Source organism: Artibeus jamaicensis, unplaced genomic scaffold (genome assembly GCF_021234435.1).
Source record: "Artibeus jamaicensis isolate MK-2021 breed Jamaican fruit bat unplaced genomic scaffold, CSHL_Jam_final contig_3126, whole genome shotgun sequence".
In the NCBI taxonomy this organism is placed as follows: Eukaryota; Metazoa; Chordata; class Mammalia; order Chiroptera; family Phyllostomidae; genus Artibeus; species Artibeus jamaicensis.
Genome location: NW_026521723.1, coordinates 5,755,356 through 5,778,429, shown reverse-complemented (window position 1 = coordinate 5,778,429; position 23,074 = coordinate 5,755,356). Strand labels below are relative to the sequence as shown.

The 23,074-nt window shown below is 37.2% G+C and overlaps 1 protein-coding gene across 20 annotated transcripts in view; it reads right to left on the bottom strand.

The window, feature by feature from the left end:
- Positions 1-23,074, bottom strand: part of BBX (BBX high mobility group box domain containing) — a 255,771-nt gene that overhangs the window by 16,147 nt on the left and 216,550 nt on the right. For 18 of the 20 annotated variants that reach the window (XM_053663008.1, XM_053663007.1, XM_037148879.2 and 15 more), the window contains 5 exons: positions 20,194-21,196; positions 19,067-19,205; positions 15,887-16,035; positions 4,371-4,460; positions 2,938-2,997 (listed from right to left, as the gene is read on the bottom strand). In XM_053663008.1, the coding sequence (XP_053518983.1) occupies positions 2,938-2,997; positions 4,371-4,460; positions 15,887-16,035; positions 19,067-19,205; positions 20,194-21,196 (1,441 nt within the window). The remainder of the gene's footprint in view (positions 1-2,937; positions 2,998-4,370; positions 4,461-15,886; positions 16,036-19,066; positions 19,206-20,193; positions 21,197-23,074) is intronic. The other 2 variants (XM_053663021.1, XM_037148884.2) reach the window with 1 other exon arrangement.

The window sequence follows — 23,074 nt, the reverse complement described above, 5'->3', positions numbered from 1 at the left end:
AATCTAACTATAAACTAGATTTATCTCCTCTGTAATTAGATGTGTTGCAAAGAAACTAATCTTGTGGAGATCTCTAGTTTGAAGTTTTTGATTTTCTTTCCTTATAGGATACCATTTATAATTTCAACATCTGAGCCAAATGAGGGACATCTACAGATATGCCGAAAAAAGTTCAAACTGTAGCAGCCAATGTGCTTTACTGGGAAGACTACTGGTTTCTTGCCTTCCTGCTTATGTTGGTCAGTCTTCATTCCTTATCATGAATTAAGCCTTCCTTAATTTGTTGCTGTCAAGATTCATTTTCAGTAAAATATATATGTAAGAGTGCTCTGGAAACTGTAATGTAATATTAAGTATTAATTACCATCATCACTTTTAATACCTCTAGACACCCTAATCTAGCTTCAGCATGAACATGACACCATCAATTGGTGGAAAGATACATGAAGTGACAGAGGTAGGTTGTCTTGGTTTATCTGAACATTCTACCCTCAATTCTAAACTATAAGCAATCTTTTTTTGTGATCTGCTAAGTTTCAAGAAATAGTTTAGTGATTTTGAATTTTTAAAAGCATGTGGAAAAATGCTTAAAAGAGATTATACATTTAGCATTTAAACCTCAGATGTGATTACTAAGCACCTAAAGATTTCTGGTATTTTGAAAAAAAATACAAATTGCAATCCAATTATACTAGGCATGATGCAAAAAGAGCATAGTGAACTTTAAGCCTTCCACTTTAACAGAAGTCAGGAACAGCTAACAGCTGAGTAGCTTCCATTGAATCAACATTTCTTTCTGCACATCAACTACAAACAGCATCTGTCTAACTAACCTCTGCCCAGGGTGGCTCACACATGCTACAGTTCTCCTGATTACAGTTTCATTCTCTTAAATTTTTACACTCTCATAATTAAGGTTTTAATAAGGTAGTGACGTGGCCATAGGTGAGAGACTGGCTGAAGTAAAGAGCTAATTCACAAAATACATAGTTTACCACCCAAACAAGTAAATGTAGGGGATAGTGTGAAAATAAGCAACAAGAGGTCAAGTTAAATTATTGGTAATTCCCAATGCTCGAACTAATTCCTTTTTTCAAACTGGCCCTGTACTCCGTATGTGTGGTCCACACTGAAGGACAGGTCATTTTCAGTGCACATTCTCCAAAGTTATCCCATACACATTAGTCAGAAGTATAATTAAATATCACCAATGATAACTCTGTTTCCAACTAAACCCTTGGGATTGCTCAGAAGACTGAAAATTGATTGACTTTTCTACTCCCAGAAGGGTAGAAAATCAGGGCTTCAGAATTAACCTGCTTTCAGCATCACGCCACCTGCTTGAGATATCCCAGTAATAAAATCATCAAGTGTTAGAGGGGAAATGAAGTTTACGGTTCATGTATTATCACAGCTCATCACTCACCCCACCTGGAGTAAATGTGCCACACACACACTCAGTACCAACATGGCCAGTGAGCCCGAGCGAGGCAGGCAATCTATCCTGCTGAAGAAAGCTCGTTCGTGACTGATCTGAGACCCGTACCCAGGTCTACCACACTGCCATGCTTTGATAACTCATTTTATATGAGTTAGGGCTTTTACTGTTTAAAAAACAAAATATTAGAGCAGTATCACTTCAAAAAAAAAGTGCTGTGGCCTTGAATGCCTCCTTTAGATTCCTCTTATAGTTTACCAGCGCCTCACATTTATCAAATCTGTGTAGAATGTATTTTTAAAATATGCAAGAGCGAAGGTGTATCAATTTTAGGATGTCAGAATTTAATGCTGAGAGCAGAGCAGCAATTCATACTTGTTTTGCCAGACAAGTGGAGAAATAACACTCCACAGCGACATGAGTTAACAGGTCAGAAAACAGAGACACTGCTGGCCTTTTCTGTAAAAGTAACGGTGTAAAGGCCGGCACGTGGCTCACAGGGCCGCACCTACCAAACAAAACTATTCTCCACGTTTACGATGAACTCAAATCTGAACACTTTTTATAAATATCTTTAAAGCATGAGCATTTGGGGTAAGTGGTTTAGGCAGAATGTGCATTTTATTTATTTTTTTTTCTGCTTTGGTAAAGGAATGAGAGTGTATTTGGGAGCCCAGGGACGCGGGCTTTTCATTAAGTTCCCCTTTCTGGCCATAAGTAAATCAAAGAGGTTGAACTGGATGCCCTTGAAGATCCCTTCCACTTTTCAAATCAATCAACCCTAATTAAGCACTACAAAAACGGTCAGCTCTTTCAATCTATGTAGAATGGAAAACAGGGAATTCAAAGGGAAGGAGGGAAGGATGGTTCCTTAACCATCACAGAAATGAACATTCACCCGAGGGCTCGATATTTAATAGAAATTAGGTAACATCACAAATAAACATGACTGTGAGAAATTCTGAAACAAAATTAACACCTAGGACCTGTAACATGACACTGTTGGTCTTATACAGCCTTTTTCTGGCTACACACCAGCCTCCGTTCCACTGGGGTATTCCACTTAAACATGTCTGCAGGTACTGGGAGGTTGGCTAGAAAAAGAAGTGCAGGCCAGGAAGCACGTCAGCAGGCCTGCCCGTGCCCAGCGCACCAGTACGGCCCCAGGCTGGCCCTATTCTAACTCTCCTAAGCATCTGCCTGCAACACCAACTGCAAAGCTACATGCTTTTAGTTATGAAAAATCTGGTTAATGTGGCTCAAAAGATACGAATCCCCCTTTGACAAATTAAACTCCGTATGACACACTGCGCGACCCTGAGCAGGGTCAAAAATATGTCAGTTTTGATTTGAAAGTTTAAAATAACCCAATTATGAACACTCAGGTCTAATGCTGTTGGTTGAACCCATATAAATTACACCATTTAAAACCTATTAAAATCGTGCCATTTCCAGCACAGACGACCTGAAAAGATACAATGAATATTGCTTTTTTTTACCTTCCGCAGGGTGAATGGCATCCAAGAAGAATTGCTTGTTTGACCATTTATCCCCACTTCCTGAAAACGATAACAGAAGAGGAAAGTGAAACTCTACTCCTAGTACAGATATACACACTAGAAAAATAAGACAATATACAAAGCAACTTAAGTAAAAAGCTTTATCATACAAATAAAGCAGAATTTCATTTCAACTATTTAATTCTCAAAACTGCATTTGCTGACTGAAATACTAGGCTACACAGAAAATGGGTTTAAAATAAATTTACCTCTTATATAATACATTGTTGGATAAATTCTACGACTTTAATGAAAAACTTTGAACATGAGTTAAAAAGGAATGATACAAGCTCATATTTTACCTAAACAGTAATGTTTCTCCACTGGAGGCAGAGAAAAAAAAAAGACATTAGTATACAGAACTAAATTAAGGGGTTGAAGTGGTGGTGTAAATAAAACCCAAATTCACTAACAGGTTACATACAGGAATACATAGGCACTTATGTCTACACATGGGAGACAGCTGCATTTTAAGCCTCATCCTAGAAACATGAAAGGCTTCACATCTGGCCATGCAAGTAGGATGCAAATGGGCTCAAAAGAGGAGGCTCATGGTGGTCACAACGCTGACATGCGGGAGATGCTAAAGAAATCCTGACTCCCAGGACACGGGGCTATACTGAATGGAATGGGAAGACTTATCTTTCCTGTGAAAGAAGAATGGGCATCCTGAACTATGAGAAGGAAAAAAGCCTTCAGATGAGCCTCGATGAGGGTTCAAGGGCCCATCAGGATTGTAACAATGACAGACATGTTCAGAATAAAGGGAGGGGAGAGGGCAAATACATCTCTAGTGCTCTCTGGAAGTAATAGTTATGTGACTGAAGGAGGTACAAAGAAGAGTCTGGCAAACGATGAATTATATAGTTGGGAAAAAAAGGAGGTTATGACTTAGGAGTGAAATCCTCTTTGACAAGAATCCTCAAGTGTCAGAGAAAGTACAGAAACCGTGGGACTTCCATGGTTATGAAACTGGTAGGTTTCAGGAGGTAGGAAAATGTGGTCCTGGTAGGAAGGCAGCCAAACATGAGAAAAAGAGAGAATAGTCAAAGAAATAAGTGGATAAAAGAGCTCAAGAAAACTAAATTACAAAATGTACCAAAATATAGACGAGAAAAAGCAATTTTAGGTTTCATATGGAACTCTGAAAAGAGAGACAAATTTGGGATTTGAGCAGAAATCCAAGGAGATCTCTCTTTGCAATTAGCTGCAGAATCTAGAAATAACAAAACACGTCTGCATCAGGAGCTGATGACATTGAAGCAAGCGAAGGGGAGGAAAAGGCACAGCCGGTGCGCAGAAGCATTACTCAAAGATGACTTCACAATGGAGGTGGCCAAGAAACCTTAATGGAGGATGGAAGGCACCAATACCTTTTTCTGGAACATTAGGCTTCTCCTTTTTGTGCTTATATTTGCTGACAATTTTGTGGAATAAGTTCTTTTTCTGAGACTGGAAAGGACCTACAGACAATATTAATATAAATATATTTTAAATTCGCAACGTTCCATAAAACAGTACTGTGTGTTTCTAAATAATCACACCCTCCTCCCATCTGTGGAATAAGCAAAATGAGTCAGAAGAAGTGTGGACCTGAATTGTTACTCATGTAAGTAGTGCTCAGCCTCCGTTCGGCTTATATAAAACCCAGTGAGATTTTCCTTCAAAACATGTTGGGCAGGAGCTTCCATTAGGGCTAGGACTCCCTCAGCTGAAACGACGCATTTAGTGACTAGAGACAGACCACAACCAGTAGCAGCAGGGTGGCTGCAGTCTGTAACAAAGAAAAGATTTTACTTTCTATTCCTGAACATCATGAAGAAAAGGACGACACAGGCATTTCGTCTCTCCTGAACTACTGACTGTCACAACCAGGACAGCGCTTTCAGGATCACTGCTGGCCTGATAGCATTAGATAGTTTCCCGGCCTGTTCTAAGGATAGTCTAGGAAGAAAAAAGTGATTTAAAAATAGAAAAATATTTGCCCCCCTCCTTTTCCCCCCGGGGGGGGGGCAAATTATATTTTCCTCAGATTATATCTTACAGAGATCTGACTTCCTCAGACAGAGAAAACAGAAGTGAGATTTTGCAGTTCCCAATCAGAAATGCCAGCAATAGCACTGACTACCCAAGGTAGGTTATTTCTATACTTTGTTGACATTCCTACTTAAAGCTGACAACCATTTAAATCACTCCTGTTTCCTCCTCTTTAAATGGTAATAATAATAGTGTCCAACTCACAGGCTTGATGGGTGGAGGAAAAACATTAGAAGCCCTATAAACTGCCCTCGCTTTACATACCACCCACCTACCAGCACGGCAACCACAGGCTCCGCCTTCCCAGGGAGAACTATGCCCCTGTTTAAAGTACACAAGTCAACAGTTTTTACATCCACAGATATGTGGCAGTCATTATCATTTTGGGAAATTTTTATCACTTCAAAGACAAATTCCATATCCTTTAGCTATCTATCACTCTTCCCTGTAACTGCATTCCCCCGTCACTAAGTGATCACTAACCTACTTTTTCTCTGTATTTTCTAGAAACCTGGAAATTTCATGTAAATGAAGTCACATAATATAGTCCTTTTTATCTGTATTTTTTCAGCTGGAATGATGTTTGCGAAGCTCATCCATGTTGTACCATGGATCAGTATTTCAGTCCTTTTTAAGGCTGAATAACATTCCATTATACAGCTCTATCGCATTTTGTTTCCTTGTCAATTAATGTACACTTGAGGTGTTTCTCTACTTTTTGGTTATTATAAATAATACTGTTATAAACAGTCATATAAAGGCTTTTGTGTGGATGTGTTTATTTCCTTTAGACATATACTTAGGAGTGTTATTGCTAGGTCATAGGATAACTATACGCTTAACCTTTTTGAGGAACTGTCAGACTAACATCCTCATTAATATGAACACACTCTACTAATGCTTATCCGTCTTTTCAATTAAAGCCATCTTAAGGATGTGAAGTGGTATCTCTTTCATTGTGGTTTTGATCTGCATTCTCCTGATGACAAACACAAGCATTTTTTCATGAGCTTACTGGCCATTTGTATACATTCTATAGGGAAACATCTATTCCAATAATTTGCCTATTTTTAAATTGTCTTCTTGAGTTGTAAGTTTTTTACACATTTAGGTAAAAGTTCCTCATCAGGTATGTGATTTGATATTTTCTTTCATTCTATGGGATGTTTTTTACTTTATTAGTGTCCTTTGAAGCACAAGTTTTAAATTCTGATACAATCCAATGATCTACTTTGTCTTTTGCTGCTTGAAGTTTTGGGTGTTATATCAAAGGATCCACTGCCAAATCTGAGGAAAAATCGAGCCCTATGTGTCCTTTGAAAGTATTTACAGACTTAGTTCTTACATTTAAGTCTTTGTTCCATTTTGAGTTAATTTATAACAGCCCAATTTCATTACTTGGAATATGCATACCCAGTTTTCCCAGCATCATTTTTTGAAAAGACAGTTCTTTTTCATTGAGTAAGTCATGGCATCCTTGTCAAAAAATCTGTTGACCAATGATACATATAGGTTTATTTCTGGGCCCTCAATTCTACCCCATTGGCTTCTGTCTGTCTACCACACTGTCTTATTTCCATTTTTAAAACCAGTTGTGAAATTAAGAAGTATCTTAGCTCTTCCAAATGTGTTGCAATTCCAAATTAAATTTAGGATCACGTGTCAATATCTAAGAAAGAAATAGTGTTTCCATCTTAACAACATTATCTTCTGAACCATGAGCCTGGGAGGTTTTTCCACTTGATCTTTCTGTAAACAATGTTTTGTAGCTTTCAATGTGTTACACATCTAAATACTTTAATCTTTTTTTTAAAGATTTTTAAAATTTATACCATAATGCATTTTGTCTGGATTTCTTTTACTTTTTTCTGAGTCAAGGAGAACAAAACCAGTTACAGTCTTGGCAGCCTATTTTAATAATCAACTAAAGATACTATATTTAGAAATTCAATCTTCTGTAATTTTCATTTCTGACAATTGAGTTTTCTAATCAAGTTCAATAAAAAAATCTGTTTCATTTAAAAATTTATTTTTTCATTTAATCTTCATTGTATTTTTCCCCATTACCATTTAGTCCCTTTATATCCCTTCATATCCCCTCCCCGCCAGCAGTCACCACACTTGTCCATGTATCCTTTTTCCTTTGTGCTCAATCCCTCCACTCCCTAATCCCCCCCTTTCTCTGACTGGCTTACTTCACTTGGCATAATGTTCTTCAGGTCAAGATTTACTAGGTTTATATCCTCTTGTTGGATTGGTAGTGTCTTTCTTTGTCTCTTACTACAGCCTTAGTTTTAAAGTCTATGTTGTAGGATATAAGCACTGCTATCCCAGCTTTTTTCCCTTTTCATTTGCATGAAATATCTTTTTCCATCCCTTTACTTTTAATCTGCGTGTATCATTCAATCTGAGATGGGTCTCTTGGAAGCAGTATATGGGTCTTGATTTCTTATCCATTAGGCTATCCTTTGTCTTTTGGTTGGAACATTTAAGCCATTTACATATAAGGTGATTATTGATAGATACAAGTATATAGTGACATTTTATTATTAGACTATTTTCCTGTTTTTTTCCCTCTTCTTCTCCTTCTTCAAACAAGCCCTTTAACATTTGTTGCAGCACTGATTTGATTTTAAGAAACTCTTTTAGCTTTTTCTTGTCTGAGAAGCTCCTTATTTCTCCTTGAATTTTAAGTGATAGCCTCACCAGGTAAAATAGCCTTGGTTGTAGATCCTTGCTTTTCATCACCTTGAATATTTCACACCATTCCCTTCTGGCCTGAAATGTTTCTGTTGAGTAACCAATCAGATACCAGTCTAATCGGTGAACCCTTGTAGGTAACTGTTTTTCTCTTACAGCTTTTAGGATTCTCTCCTTGTCTTTAACCTTTGCCATTTTATTTATGATGTGTCTTGATATATGTCTCTTTGGGTCCAACTTATTGGGAACTCTCTAAGCTTCCTGGACTTGTGTGATTTTCTTCCCTTCAAAGGATGAGGGAAGTTTTCAATCATTAATTTTTCAAATAGGTCTCGATCCCTTGCTTACTCTCTTCTCCTTCTGGTATTACCATGATGAGGATGCTGTTATACTTCAAGTTGTCGAAAATGTTTCTTAAGCTCTCCTCATTTTTTAAAATTCTTTTTCCATTTTGCTGTTCTGCCTCAGCATTTTTTTCTACCTTGTCTTCCAAAACACTGATTTAATCCTCTGCTTCATCGAACCTACTGTTTATTCCTTCTAGTGAATTGTTTATCTCAGATATTGCATTCTTTATTTCTGATTCTTTTTTAAGGTTTGTATGTCTTTTTTCATGCTGTTGGTATTTTTATAATCATTACTCTAAACTCTCTGATAAATTGCTTGCCTCCATTTCATCTAGTTCTTCTGGAAAATTCACTTGTTCTTTCATTTGGGGTCTGTTTCTTTGTCTTTCCATTTTGGCTGCTCTGTATTTCCAGCTTTAGCTGTGAAAACTAATCATCTATCTACCAAACATTTCAGCTGTTAATCTAATCAAGCTGTCATCCACAACCTGGTGTAAGCACCACAGGGTGGGACAGAGTAATTCCTGTCTCCTGTGGGCAGGGGTATTGCTTCTCCTCAGGCTGATGCCATTCAGAGAGGATTGCTCAGCCTGAGAGAGATGGATCCAGTAGTTGGGGAAATGACTCAGCACAGGGATCCTGATGGTTATTCCTTCAGTTTTCTCCCTAGAGCCACCAACACCAGATTCTCAAGCGTATCTAGTCAACTCTGCCCTCCATTTGCTGGCACTCAGGGTAAGTGGCTGCAGATGACATTTTGTGCTTCGGCCTTTAACAGGCTCTCTGCATCTCCGACAGTCTCTCTCTGGCAGACAGAAATACTATCACTTTATACAGGTGGGTGTTATCTGGGGTTCCTTTCCAGCTCTGATGCTGGGGAGCTCATCTTGGAATTTCAGACCCCACACTTCTCAAGGGGAACTCCCCAGCAACTGAAATATCCCTCTGACACTTTAGCTGCTGCCCACAGGAGCTCAGCCAACCCTCTTGTGTCTCCTCTGCACTCCCTACCAGTCACGTTGGGGCGAAGTGGTTTATTCTGTTTGTAGCTATAAGGCTTCTCTCCAGCTAGTGTTCAGTTGGTTATTCTGGATGATTTCCCTACCATTTAGTTCTAATTCCAGGTTAGTCCTGGGAGGAGGTTAGTGTAGCTACCACTTACTCCTCTGCCATCTTGAGTGAACCTTTATTCTTTTTGGTACTACTGTAAATGAAATTGTTTTCCTAGATTCATTTTGGATTGTTCATCAAAAGTGTATAAAAATACCACTGGCTTTTGTATAATAATTTTGACCCTGTAACCGTGCTAAACGAATTTATTAGCTGTAACAGTTTTCTAGTGCATCCTGTAAATTTTCTCTATCAAAGATTATGTCATCTGAAAAAAGAGATAGTTTTACTTCCTTTCCATAATCTGGATGCCTTTCATTTCTTTTTCTTGCTCAATTGCCCTGGCTACAACCTCTACTAAAATGAATAGAAGTAGTGCAGTGAAAAGCCCTGTCTTGTTTCCTATCTTAGGGAAAATCATCCAATCTTCCACCATTAAGTATGAGGTTTGTTAGTTGTGGGGTTTTTACAGATGGCCTTTAACAGGTTGAGAAAGTTCCAGTCTACTCTGAGTTTGTTTAGTTTTATCATGAAAAGGTATTATAGTTTTGTCAAATACTTTTCCTACATCTATTGAGATAACCATATGCTTTTTTTGGTATTGTTCTATAGATATGGTATATTAATTGAATTATTGATGTTAAACTACCCTGTATTCCTGAGGTAAGATCCCAGTTAGCCTATGGTGCATAATTTTTCTTATATGTGGATAGTTTTGGTTTGCTAGATTTTTGTTAAAGACTTTTGTGTCCATATCTGTAAAAGATATTGGTCTGCATGAAGTTCTTCCCTGTGATGTCTACTTTTGACATTAGGGTAATACCGGCATCACAAAATGAGTTGGGAAGTGCTCCCTCCTTTCCCACTTTTTGGATGAGTTTGTGAAAAACTGGTAACAGTTCTTTTTTAAATGTTAAGTAGAATGCAGTGCTAAAGTCCTCCTGGCCTGGGCTTCCCTCCAAACCCAGGTACTTTTTTTTTATTACTAAACTCAATCTCTTTACTAATTAGAAGGTTTATTCAGCTTGTCTATTTTTATCTTCAGTCAGTTGCAGTAGTTTGTGTTTGCCCAGGAATTGTCTACTTTGTGTAAATTATCTAATTTATTGGCATATAATTGTTTACAGTATTCTTTTAAATTGAGTCTTCTCTCTCTCTTTCTGTTGGTCTAGCTAAAAATTTCTCAAATTTGTTGTTTTTAAAGAAGCAGCTTTTGGTTCCTTTGATTTTTTTCTCCTATTGTTTTTATTCTTTATTTAATTGGTTTCCTCTATAATCTTTATTATTTTCTTTCATCTACTTCCTTTAGTTTTAGTCTTAGTTTTAGTTCTTTCTTGTGTAGTGTCTCAAGGTAGGTTAGGTTACTGATTTAAAATTTTCTTTACTTATGCATTTATAGCTATAAATGTCTAAGCATTACTTTAGCTGTATCCCATAAATTTTGATGTGTTGTTTTAATTTTTATTCATTTCAAACTATTTTCTGATTTTCCTATTGATTTATTAATTTTTTCTTTGACTTACTGGTTATTTAGGGTGTGTTGTTTAACTTCCACATATTCGTGAGTTTCCAAATTTTATTTCTGTTGTTGAATTTTAATTCCATTCCTATGGTCAGAGGTGTAATTTGAATAATTTCAATCCTTTTAAATTTGTTTGTTTTATGGCCTAGTATATGTTGCGTTCTAGAAATAGTTCCACGTTCACTTGAAAAGAACGTGTATTCTGCTATTGTTGGGTGGAGTGTTCTACCTATAGACAGAGATGGTATCTAGAGTTCTTTACCTTCCTTATTGATCTTTTGCTTAGTTCTATCAAACTTATTCTTTTTTTTTTTTCACAGCACTTCTCACTTCTTAATATATGATATACTTTGCGTATTGTTTAGCCTTGTTCATCATCTCATATCCTCACTATAATGTAACCTCCATGGCAGCAGAATTCTGTATTTTCAATCACAAATATATTACTCTGCAGATAAATGCCTAGAATGGTCTTATCACATGACTCATTCTCAGTATCATTTGCTGCATCAACAAAGTTCTTAAACCACTGTTTGACAGTAGTTTACAGAAGTAACAGTTCAAGAAATGACAGATGTTGCTGCTATTACTGATAACAAAGTTGTGAGAGAGTTTGTGATGGCTACACCAAGTCATCCTTCTAAATCACTGATAGTAAATACTTCTGAACTGGTTAGTGGTGGTTTAAAACAGAAATAAAAATTTCTCTCATTGGCTTTTATTCACTCACAAAAAGTGAGCAATACCAAAAAGAAAATAAATTTAAAGTACAAATATATTACGTGTATATACTGCACCGACATTACAGATCTCCTCTATAGCCCATTAGTAATCACTGCCTCGTATGTATTTTATACCACTGAGGAAACGTCAGGACCTGAATGACAGATACATGGGCAATCATAGAAAACAGAAGTAGAAAAAAAAGAAGAAAAGCCATTCTGAGATTTCTCAGGACCATAAGGATCCTAGTGACTTATCTGTAGAAAAATAATTTAATAATAATAAGGAATTGGCTCACAGGGAGAATGATTTCTATACTCATCATTGTGTGTTTGTATGAGGACAATGGGGACAGGCAGTAAAGTCACAGAAGCAAACCGATGTGACACAGGCAATGGGTTATGAAAGAAGAAAATGATACGTATTTTCAGATCCAACCACACTCAGAGAAATCTAAGAAATATAATTTCAGGACAAAACTAAAGATAGAGCTTGTCAATTTTAACATGAAAAAAAGGACCACCGAAGTGGTTTGGTACACTGTACCAAAAGGAACTACTGTAAACTTGTCTTTTTTAAACTTCTTGCTCCTAGCCATCCCAAACTACAGCTATAAAACAAATTACGTAAAGGACAACTTTATATAAAAAAGCAAGCGAAAGACTTGAAGGAGTACTTGAAAAGTAGCAATATTAGAGTTAAGAAATTAACAACTTGATTTCTGCCCAGAGTATGGTACACGTTTGATATTTTGCCTGAAGAAAGTAAAGTAAAAATTTTTAATAAATAGCAAATAAACAGAAACTTACTACTATTTGTTATCTTAATTAATGTTGAGATTCCACATAGGAGGTAAAAAGATTAGAGATTCAGAAGGAATTATTCAGAAAGTGAAGAACTGGTGACTATCTTTCAATAAACTAACTTCCCTCGAGCTCCCTGCCCACCTCTGGCCCTCCTTTCTACCCAATGCCATCCTGAGTTCCTTAACAAGGCACACATGTCCAGCGCGGGGAGGTGGCTCAGTCCTCTCGAATTCTAACTTCTTGTGGCTGGTTTACTCAAGCTCATTCAAGTCAGCAGATGCACAGGAGTGGCAGCTGGGGGTCCTTTGCTATAAATTATTGGAAACCTTTTGTTTCATTGGTTATTGATTACTCAGTGTGTTCATTACAAAAATGATAACTTAGTTTAGAATAAAGCCTCCGTTCTTTGACACCTGCAAATGTGCTGTCGCCATGTTCCTGAACATGTTTGGTGGCATTGAAGACTTGCAAACAAACCGTTATAGGACAAAACACAGAGTTCTGCCCAACCTGGAAACCATAACTGCCAAATAGGCAAGACTAGCCTGGCTAAGACAGATCTTACAGGCTGGCTCAAACCCAAACAGGGGATTCTGTCACCAGCTCTTAATTTTGTATATCTACTTCTTTCATTAAAATCTCAAATGCCTCAACATTTGAAATTTAAATTTTAACATATAAGTGTGGGTTGGAAGAACCTGAGAAAGACTAACAGTAAGAGACAAAGTAAGAGAGGGGATGAAAGAGGAAAAGCGTAGTCAAGGGTCAAGCTGGAGAATGATTTAAACAATCTAAATTGAACTCAATTAATTTTTTCTCCATGACCCCATGTCATTTGAAAATTATTTATTTTGCACAGCAATCTTGACTTCTGACACTTCTGTAAAAAGTGCTTCAAACATGAACAGTATACTTAAAATAATGTGTCAAAACAAATCTCTTAGGAAGTTACAATTAAATTTAGAGTGATAATTTAAAGCTTTCATTTGAATATATACAAGTAACTGTAAGAGATAAACCAGAAAACATGTATGCGTGGGCTGCTTCAGCTGAACTGCACTGAGTTAGATGGATTATAATTTGTTTTGGAAGCAAAAGGAGATTCTAATTCACTGTGTTCTGCTTACTATAATGTGGCCTGAGCCCTGTTGGAGAACATAGCATTTAGTTATTTTCATCTATTTTTTTTTGTTTGTCTTAGAGTTTCTGATGAGACTTATTTCATAGACATAAGGGACAGGGCAGAGAGAATGAATGGGACAGTGAGAAAGGGGAACAGACTACAGGGAAATACAGATATAATCAAGGAGACTGCTAAGAAAAGGAAAGTGCAAGCCCAAGCAGGCACTATGGTTCTGAGATGTGTATAATTGTATAAATGCACCCATTTCATTTCCTCTAGAAATTACATTTCAGAAAAATTCTATGTTTTCTACAACCTGAAGTATAACCTGGAGAATGCTGAGTGATAACAAACATAGGAGAAAATAAAATATAGACAAATGTGAATTGTTGGAGGAAAAACGAGGTTTCCTATGGATACATGGGCTCTTACTAATGAACTAATGATCTCATACACAAGTTTTCGCTTTGAAGGACTGACTCCTCATGCACAGGGGCAAAGGCTCTAGAGTTGAAGAAGACAATCTCTATCCTTAAAAGACCAGACAATTACAGCAGAACTGTATGATGATTTCATTACTATCTTGTAGAAGGTACCTTGGTGCTGCTAATGCCAAGCAAAATCAGTCACAAATACCATTTCTTTAGTTTCAGAAATAGAGAAGATATTATTTAATTTCTGCTTTATGGTATTTGCCTTTTGCTCCATGAGTTGGAATGCAGAGTGAAATCTAAAGCCATGGAAGACTGCCCACATACATCATTACTGGTATAATGTATAAGAACCAATGACTTTGTGGCTTGAGAGGTGTACGGAAGAGTTAAGATGATGTTGCATGAAGTATAACCCAAACCTCCAAAAAGCTATTTCATATTAAAAGAAATACTGTTACTTTTAGCTGGGAGAGAAAAAAATACAACAGATAACTAAGAGAAGGTCTCGTGAAAACAGGGCCTAACTTCTGGGGGTTTTATAGTTTTACAAAAATAAATCTATTGTTACATTTCCTGATTGATAATCGGCCATCCTTCAGAGCTCTAAAACGAATGTCTTCAACTACAAGAGGTGGAGGAAGAGAATATACCCTGTATATCAATCAAATTCACTTTATTGGCTTGTCAGGTATTTATTTATCAGCAAGTTTAAATCTGAGAATTATGGGAGCTCAAGATCAGTGGCATCTTTGGACTCATGGACTACCATGCTTGTTCCTAAGTATTGCTAGGGCACAGAGACTGTCATTGCATTAGGTAATGTGTGCACAACAGTGCTCAGCCACCTACCTGTCAACAATGCTACTTGATTTCTTTCCTCTCTGTCTTGGAAGATCATGATACAACCCTATTTTCTTTTCCCAGGTGAGCAAACTTGGTGAGGCAACATTCTTTTTTAGTTCTTTATTCACTAGACTTGTTTTTATTAACCACAGAGGTAAACTAAGCTAAAATCACTTTTACATTCCCCTCTGCCTTTAATCATGAAGGGGGATTTTCTTCAGCCTTTCAAGCCATCTTAAGATACAGATCTCAAAGGGACCTTCCTCAGTTATGTCAATACCTGTGCACAAAGGGGTTTTAGATACTGAGGGACAAAGGTTCAGGTTTGTTCAGATAATTCTCCCTAGACATACACTTTAAATATTTTCTTAAAATGCATGGAATTAATTTATCTTTGATCGTTATTCATGATTATGAGAATTTAGTAAGATTCACCTTAAGATATACCGTATCTTAAACATCCACTCATCGGAAATACATAATCTAATTTGACATAAAGCAGGCAACAGGCAGCTGCTTCTGCAGGGTAGTTACAAAAACTCTTCCATCCAACTCGTCCTGCTCAGAATTGTATCCCGAAAGCAACGAAAGCTTGGCCATACCATTTCTGTGTCTCTCCATTCACTGTCCTTACCGAAGAGCTAAATGAACGAAGTTTTTCACATCTGTGTGGAAAACTAGAGATACATTCTCTGCACCAATCTTTAGACCTAAAGTAAAACTAGAAGACATGTTTCTCAAGGTGAGCAACATTGTCATTTTTCTAAATTTAAGAAAACCAGAGTATTGCAGGGAGCTCTATTTTCATTTGGTTCATACTGCCAGTAAAGAATGAAGTCTGCTTATTAGGCAAATGGGACAATTTCACAGTCCTTGAGTCCAACATGCTGCAGACACAGGGAACAGAACTATACTCAGTCTCATTTTTTACTCAAGAAAACGGCTACATTTCCAAATCAGAATTCTGGAGAACAGCACGTCAAAGACCACGTGTAACACTTTCACAAACCTACTCCTTTAAGGGTAAAAGTACAGGCTGAGACGCCGAAGGACCGAAGCCGAGGAGAATTATGATGAAGGGAGAAAGAAGTCAGGAATCAAGGTAATCTTGGAAACGACCAAGATTCCAACTGGCTACGGCCTCGGGTGAAATCCAGTGCCGTCTAAAGGGAGGCTCGGAAGGTTAGAAGAGGGTTCAATTGAAATTCTGACCACAATGCAGGAAGACAGCGCACACATCTAACCTTTGCTGGTTTTAGTCGGTTCTGAGGACATGTTTCCAGTCTTCTTCTTTTTTCTTGGAACAGATACACATTTCCGGTCAAAGGTAACAGGACTATACTGAGGAAGGCTGTTGAATTTTTTTTCAAATTCTTCATCCAGCTTTGCTGAGCTAATAAAAGAGAAGGGATGTAAAAAATCAGCACATGACATAAATATTTAGACAGAAAACAATACAAAATATATGTTACAACATTTCTTTTTAAAACAGGGTTCCTGAGAACTAGGTCACTGTTAATAAATTCTAGATAAGAAATATCTTTTCAGAAAAGCTGAGATTTACCAACACAGTCTTCTTAGTAAACTCACATGACAGGTTAGCTCAGAAAAGCTAACATTACCTTAGAAAAGCTGACACATTATTTAAAATATTGGGCATTTTTAAAGTGGGGAATTTACCACTCTCTCCACTGGCATAAAGATTTTTCATTAAGTTCAATGCAAAGCAAATTCCATCCAGACAAGTGCCTCATTCTAAAAATTCATATGTATGCACCCATATTGCCAAGATTATTGGTGATACGGCACACTGGCAATTTTGTAAGATTAGTTTTCTTAAAAAATATTTATTTTTTAAAATATACAACACACAAAGAAAATGCAAGCAGATATTCTGAATATTAGAAAACCATCCTGGAGAACTGACCAGGATGAGGATAACACACTCAGTGAGAAAAGTAAAGCTAATTTTCAATGAACACACTAGCACAAAGGCAACGCCACCCTAACACTAACCACAAAGGACTTCAGAAATGTCACCAGCAAAGTTGGGAAATCCTTGGGCTGCTTCTGACAGTCTCCAAAGCCCCCACAGCAATGGTAGCAGGCTTGCTGGGTCCTAGGCTGGCTGCTGGCTTTCACTGCCAGTGAGACTTATTAACTAAGATGCAGCCCAAACAGATGGGAGAAGCTGCAGGAGAATCGCTGTGCTCAGTGGATGGAAAATGGAAGGCATACTGGGAAGAGAGCAGCTTGGAGAAGCAACTTACAAGAAGCCAATGCATTAGGCTGCTACCTATGGGAGGTCTACCTAAAACTGTTTTCAGTTTTGGAAGAACATACAAGAGGTGGGGAACAGAGATAAGATGGTCAGATAACTATCAGACTATTGAAAAAAGAAGGTCCCTACCAAGTTCTATCGCAGATGCAAAGGGTAGTGGGTGGGGTGATGTTTCTCCCTTACTAAAATCATCTTTTCATACTCAGCTAAAAATATGTTTATACTAATGAAAAATCAGATGCCATCTGATACTAATTAGATTTATCAGAAAGCTACCTGTAAGATGTGAATTTTTCAGATACTCTGAATAACCCAGAGAAAAATATGAAAATGCAAGATCTAACTGCTAAGGTCTCTTGGTATTCTTTTGTTTTTCAACTAGAATAATCACCTATGTTTTTCTGGGGTAAGTCTATAAAATTAGAACTGCCACTACTGAGTAAATTTTTCTTGGCTACTGTTAAGTAAGGAGGTAGCACACATTTTCTGCAGTAGAAAGATTTAAAATGCTCATTTAGAAATCTCAGCTAAGACTGACAGGAAGTGGCATTTCTCACTGCTCATGCACTATGGTGGTGTGTTCTTAACAAGGCAAACCCAGAGAGTCTGAATCTGACAGGCAATTATTTAAAGGAGAGAGGAGGAAAGATCAGAAGTTTGCTGCTGATTTAAGTCTGTAGAAAACCTCCTTAGAAATAATTTTTTAAAACAAACAAACAAGCAACGCACACAGCAGTCTCTTTGCAGGGACGAGTTCTCAAAAGACTGTTTTACTCTTTTATTCCTCAAAGAGGACTGTGAAAACATCTCTCTCTTAGCTTCAGTGGTATCTAAGGGAAGCCATCAGAGAACTTCCTGTTGGGGAAACTTCATGCCTATTGTATTCCCCTGGGACTTCGCTATGTCCGAAATGAGAGCAGGTTCTCTGTAGCTGGGTAGACAAGCAAGAGAACTGGTAGTTCCAGAAGTCATAGAGCCTTGGTCCTTGGTCACTTTTTTAGGAAGTGCTTCATTTGAAAAGTATCATTTGATAATAACAAATGTGAGGGTTTTATGTCATTGTTGAAACATAATATAAATAAGACTAATTTGAACTATTCTGGACTTTAAAGATATTAGAAAGAAAATATGTGAAATTATAAATATATTATCTCAATATAAATAATCTTGAGGATCGTCATGAGAAATAATTTCCGCTCTCACACTTTGTGATGACCTGGAGCCTTAGAATTAACCAGACTTTGAAGCACTGTGACATCCAAGAAAAAAATATATTATTCCACAAATAGAAATGCAAATATTTATGAGTAAACCAAATACAATATTCCCAATGCATAAAATTTGCATACCTTTGAACACATTTAAGAAAAAATATGAGAAATATAAAAATGTATTTCTCTTCGATGTATTCTTTTCAAATTGAGCTCAGAGAAATCCCACAGGATCTTCAAAACAGTAAAACTGAATATTCAGACGCTTTCCTCACCAATATAAAATACTGGATCTCATAACTTGCAAAATGCTTTATATTAAGATTGGTATCAGAATCTTTGGCATAACATAAAATGAAATAATTCTTAATGATTTTATCTTGATGCATGCTGTTGGTTGACAGTACATTTCAATATATAATTAATTACTGAATATCTATTGTTTTTATCTTAGAGCAGAAAAACAAGGCTTAAACAAAACAAGATTAAAGGTAGAAACAATATTTTTAACCTTACATTTTCAGCTGTCGTTGTTTTACAAACACATGTACATGCCTTTAGAAATACTAAGTAAGGTACATACAGGATATAACATGTAAACGTATAATATCCACTGCAAACTTCAGATGGGAAAATGTGTCCGGGCAAAAATAAGGACTTAAAATATCATACTACTAATACACACAGTGAACCTCGATTCAAACTCAGGCCTAAGTTTGATACTTAAAATGTGAATGACACTGTCACGCACAATTGTGTTAACAGCAGGAATCATGGGATACACTTAATTAGTGCCCCCTCCTATGTCAAGACTATGGTAAGTGCTGAATAAATAATCAGAGAATAAGCAGTTAGAGATGTATGCTTGCCCTGAACATCCTACCACACTTGGGGTCTGCGCAGTGCAGCTGACTGTGCTCACAGGCACTCACCCAAGGAGAGAGTCTTCCTTCAGCTTTGTCTTTTTGAACTTCTTGCTCCCACTGGTCCCACTCTGGCTAAATGTCCAGCTTTCTTCATTCCAACACCCTTCGTGATCAGAGGAGTTTCCTTTTCCTGAGCTTCGTTTCCCTAAGGAAATACAAAGGAAAGGATATGCTCAGTATACTGGGAATGGGAGGGAAATAATTTTAGTTGCTTCACAAGTCACCTCCTGACCCCTTAGACATCATGGGCATGATGTTATTTGTAACTGGGCAGAGACTCAGAGTGATTTGTGATGGACCACCCTTCATAACAGAACACATGAAAGAGTAACTTTCAGCCTCTGATACAAGTTGTCTTGTCATAATTCAGCAGATACTGCATGACTCCAGAGACTGACCAACTACTGCTAATTTTTCCATTAGAGAATCAGTTTAGGGTGTGGGAGTCCTTTACTGGTGGGCACTATTAATTCTCCAAGATTTGTTGGAATGACATCCCTGGGGAACTATGAGCACCTGAGGATCTTCCTTCAGGGCTTGCTAGACCCAGTATTCACAGATCTCTAGTTTGCATCTAGTCTGGCTCAAGGTTATCCCCTAGCCAGATGCTATATTTTAAAACAGATGAATTTATAGGAACCACTCAATGGAATAAAGATACACACATTAACTGGATTCTGGATACTGTTATGTTTTAAAGAGCCTTCACTTTCATTATAGTTTTGATTACTTAATGGAGAAGGATAGATAAGTCACATCCTTCTGGATCCTACAAGTCAAGATTCTGCTAAACATGCCTGCTTGATTCAGAAAATTCTTTCCATCAGTTTTAGAAAACACACTAAGAAATGAAATGTTGATCCCTCAAAACAAAAACCCGCCTGTACCAATAAAAAATTTAAAGAGTTTTAATTACTTTAAACACATATTCTGAAGGCACTCTGTTCAATAAGTGCTAGAAAACACATGAGTAAAATGATAAATGTATGTGATCTATAAACCATAAAGAACTGTACAAATGTAAAGTATCATTTTGATACCACATTGTTCTTTATGGGGTTCTTTTCAATAGTCTAAAAGGAGAAATTCTGCTACGTTTCACTAATCTTTCCTGATTTGTAGAAGTCACTTACCTCTGTCAACATTAGCTCTCAGAGAGGTGAGCATGCCCTCAGACACCAGGGTTTTATAAAGAGCACCTTTGCAAGACCTCTCAGATTTCCGGGAGCCACAAGTCTCTATTTTCCTGTGAGGCTCACTGTCCTCGGGCTTGGCCTGCCCTGATAAACTGGATGGTAATGCAACCTCCGTGGGGGTCAATGATTCTGCTTTCACACCCTCTGGCACCACACCAGAAATGTTCTTGCTGGCAGAAATACTAATGGGATCTGGAGATCTTGACTCTTTGGTGGTGTCTGAGGATTTCTCCTTTGACGTTTTCTTCTCTCTTGATTTCACTTTTTTCTTTGGTGGTTTGGCATCCAAAATGTTTCCCTTGCCACTTGAGGATGTGCGGGCCTTCTTGCGAGGGGCTTCCCCAAGTTTCTCGATGCCCCAGTCTCCCTTTGCAACAGCTTCAATGGTGTACATGACACTCTCGATATCAGACTCTGAGGACTGCCTCTTTTTGCAAGTCTTCTTGGGTGTGGACTTATCGTTTCCGTGTCGATCCGCTTTGCTTTTCTTCTTTTTCTTTTTTAGCTTTTCTGGTTTGTTCAATGTCGTGGGATCCTCAATGATCATAATTCCATGAGGATGGCACATGTGATCCTTTCTACTGGGAACATCGCTTATTATTATCTTGCTGCTGGCAGAGTAAGAAAAATCAGAGAAGTGACTACACTTTTGATCTTCGCCTACTTCTTCCTTTTTAGTTTCTTTGGGATCTTCCATTTTGATAGCCATTATATCATCCGTTTGCAGCTCCTCAAAATTTCTTAATTCCTTAGAATCTTTTACATTTTCCTTAAATGATTTTTCAAATTCTGCTTCCTTCTGCAAGCCGGCTTCATCTGTTTTCTCCATTTTTATTTCTCTTTCTTCCTTTCCCTTCTCCAATTCTCTAATTCTTCCACCATCTGATTCTTTTATTAGCTTGGATTCTTCCATTTTCACCCCCTCTGATGCCAGACACATCTAAACAGTTAAAACAAATGGGAGAACAACAAAAATTATCTTACTTTCTATACTCGAATTTAGCTTAAACTTTTAAATTATCATCTCTTTAAAAATAATAATCAAACTTCAACTTTTAAAATAATCAGTCCTGTTCTGCCAAACTAACTTAAATGATTCAAATTATTGATAATAAAAGGTGTTAGATATTATGATGTATTCATTATATTCTAGACAAGCATATACCTGAATTCTTATTTTCTAGCTACATTGGAAGCTTTTTCTATGAAAACATGATTTACTAAAAGGAAGACGGGATCCAGAGTTGAAGGACCCGAGTCTGAGTCTTAGTTTTGCTACTTGCTAACGTTATAGCTGGAATGAGTCACTTCACTCCTTACTCCTCTGTTGCCTTGGTAAAATAAAAACACTTCATCTCAAAAGATTCTGTGAGGTCTAACAGAGATGATGTACTTATGGCAATACTTAGCAAATCATCCCCAAACTGTGTTCGATATTTGCCCTTTCTTCTTTTTGGGAGAAATGAGAAAAATGGAAATAATTTTTGCCTATCTACTTGAAACAATAGGATAATTCATTAAACAACTCCAGGAGGTTTTGGTAAATGAACAAACCTTCAGGTTATCAGGGTCCACAATGCTGATAACCTGAAGATCACTAAAAGCTCTGAAAACTGGGTGATTTTCTTTTAAACTAACTTGGTGGAAAATTCCATCTCTTCCAAATTTACTTGACTGCAAATTCTGACCTGAATTAATGTGAAACTGCTTAAGGTCTTAATTTATCTTACTTTATGTGTCTATTCATATGCTTTTGCTATCAGAATCTGCATTGGGAAATTAACTGCATGGTGTGAGATACACACACTATTATCATAATTTCCTAAAATCTAAAACATTCTGAATACCCAAAAATATCTGGCGGCAATTTGTTTAAATTTTTAAGTTCCCCAAACCTTACCTATAGGACATTAAAGGAGAACCCATGCTGATTAGGCCAAGGACAGCAATGGGATTCTGAAACACTACTCGTCTTATCACTTTGCATTAAGCCACTTGGAGGGAAAAGAGTCTGGGGCTTGCTTGGCCCCCAAATCAAGTACATGAGTAGGAAACTGATCCATTTCAAAAGAAAAATCACCATTTTATCAAATGGCAAGTTGTCAGAGATCATTAACCCATGTAAAATCATTTTTCAAATTCAAATTTTTAAATGAATAATACACTGAATTGAATGATCAGAGGCTCTTTTACCTCAGCCCTCCTCCCCCCTTAGTACTTGTCTCTCAGATTCTTTCCTGAGAATTATGTTATGATTAGTAAGTCTGGGGAGAAACTGGAGAAGGGGTGGAGGTGGGGGGCAGACAATGCAAATTTTAAAAAATGAACATGACAAGAGCACCAAGCCCTCTGAGTCACTCACAGCGAAGCTCTGCTACATTAAGGTTCACAAGGAAGCTTTTTCAGAAAATCGAGTAGGTTAACTTTTAGACCTCAGCAAGTAGTTATGATGACTAAGAACTTTCCTTTATTAAACCTAAGCTGAAGTAAGGTCAAAGCAAAATGTTATCTATGTCTGAAACACTAATATATTTATTTTTCTCTTCATGTTTTACTCTCATGAAAGATTTGCTTTTTTTTTGTATCAATTTTGAAGTAATTTTTATTTTCCTTTCTTAATTATCCTAGCCCTTCATGAATATAACTATCCCAATGTGGAGGAAAAATACCAGGTCTGGAAAGAAGATGACAGGTACCCCAAGGTAAATTTTATGTTTTTTCAATCACCATCACTCTGATGGCCTTTACTAAGTCATCTCAGCGACCTTTTACCATAATGTGCTGGTTTGTATTGTGATATTGCCAACAGTTTGCTTTT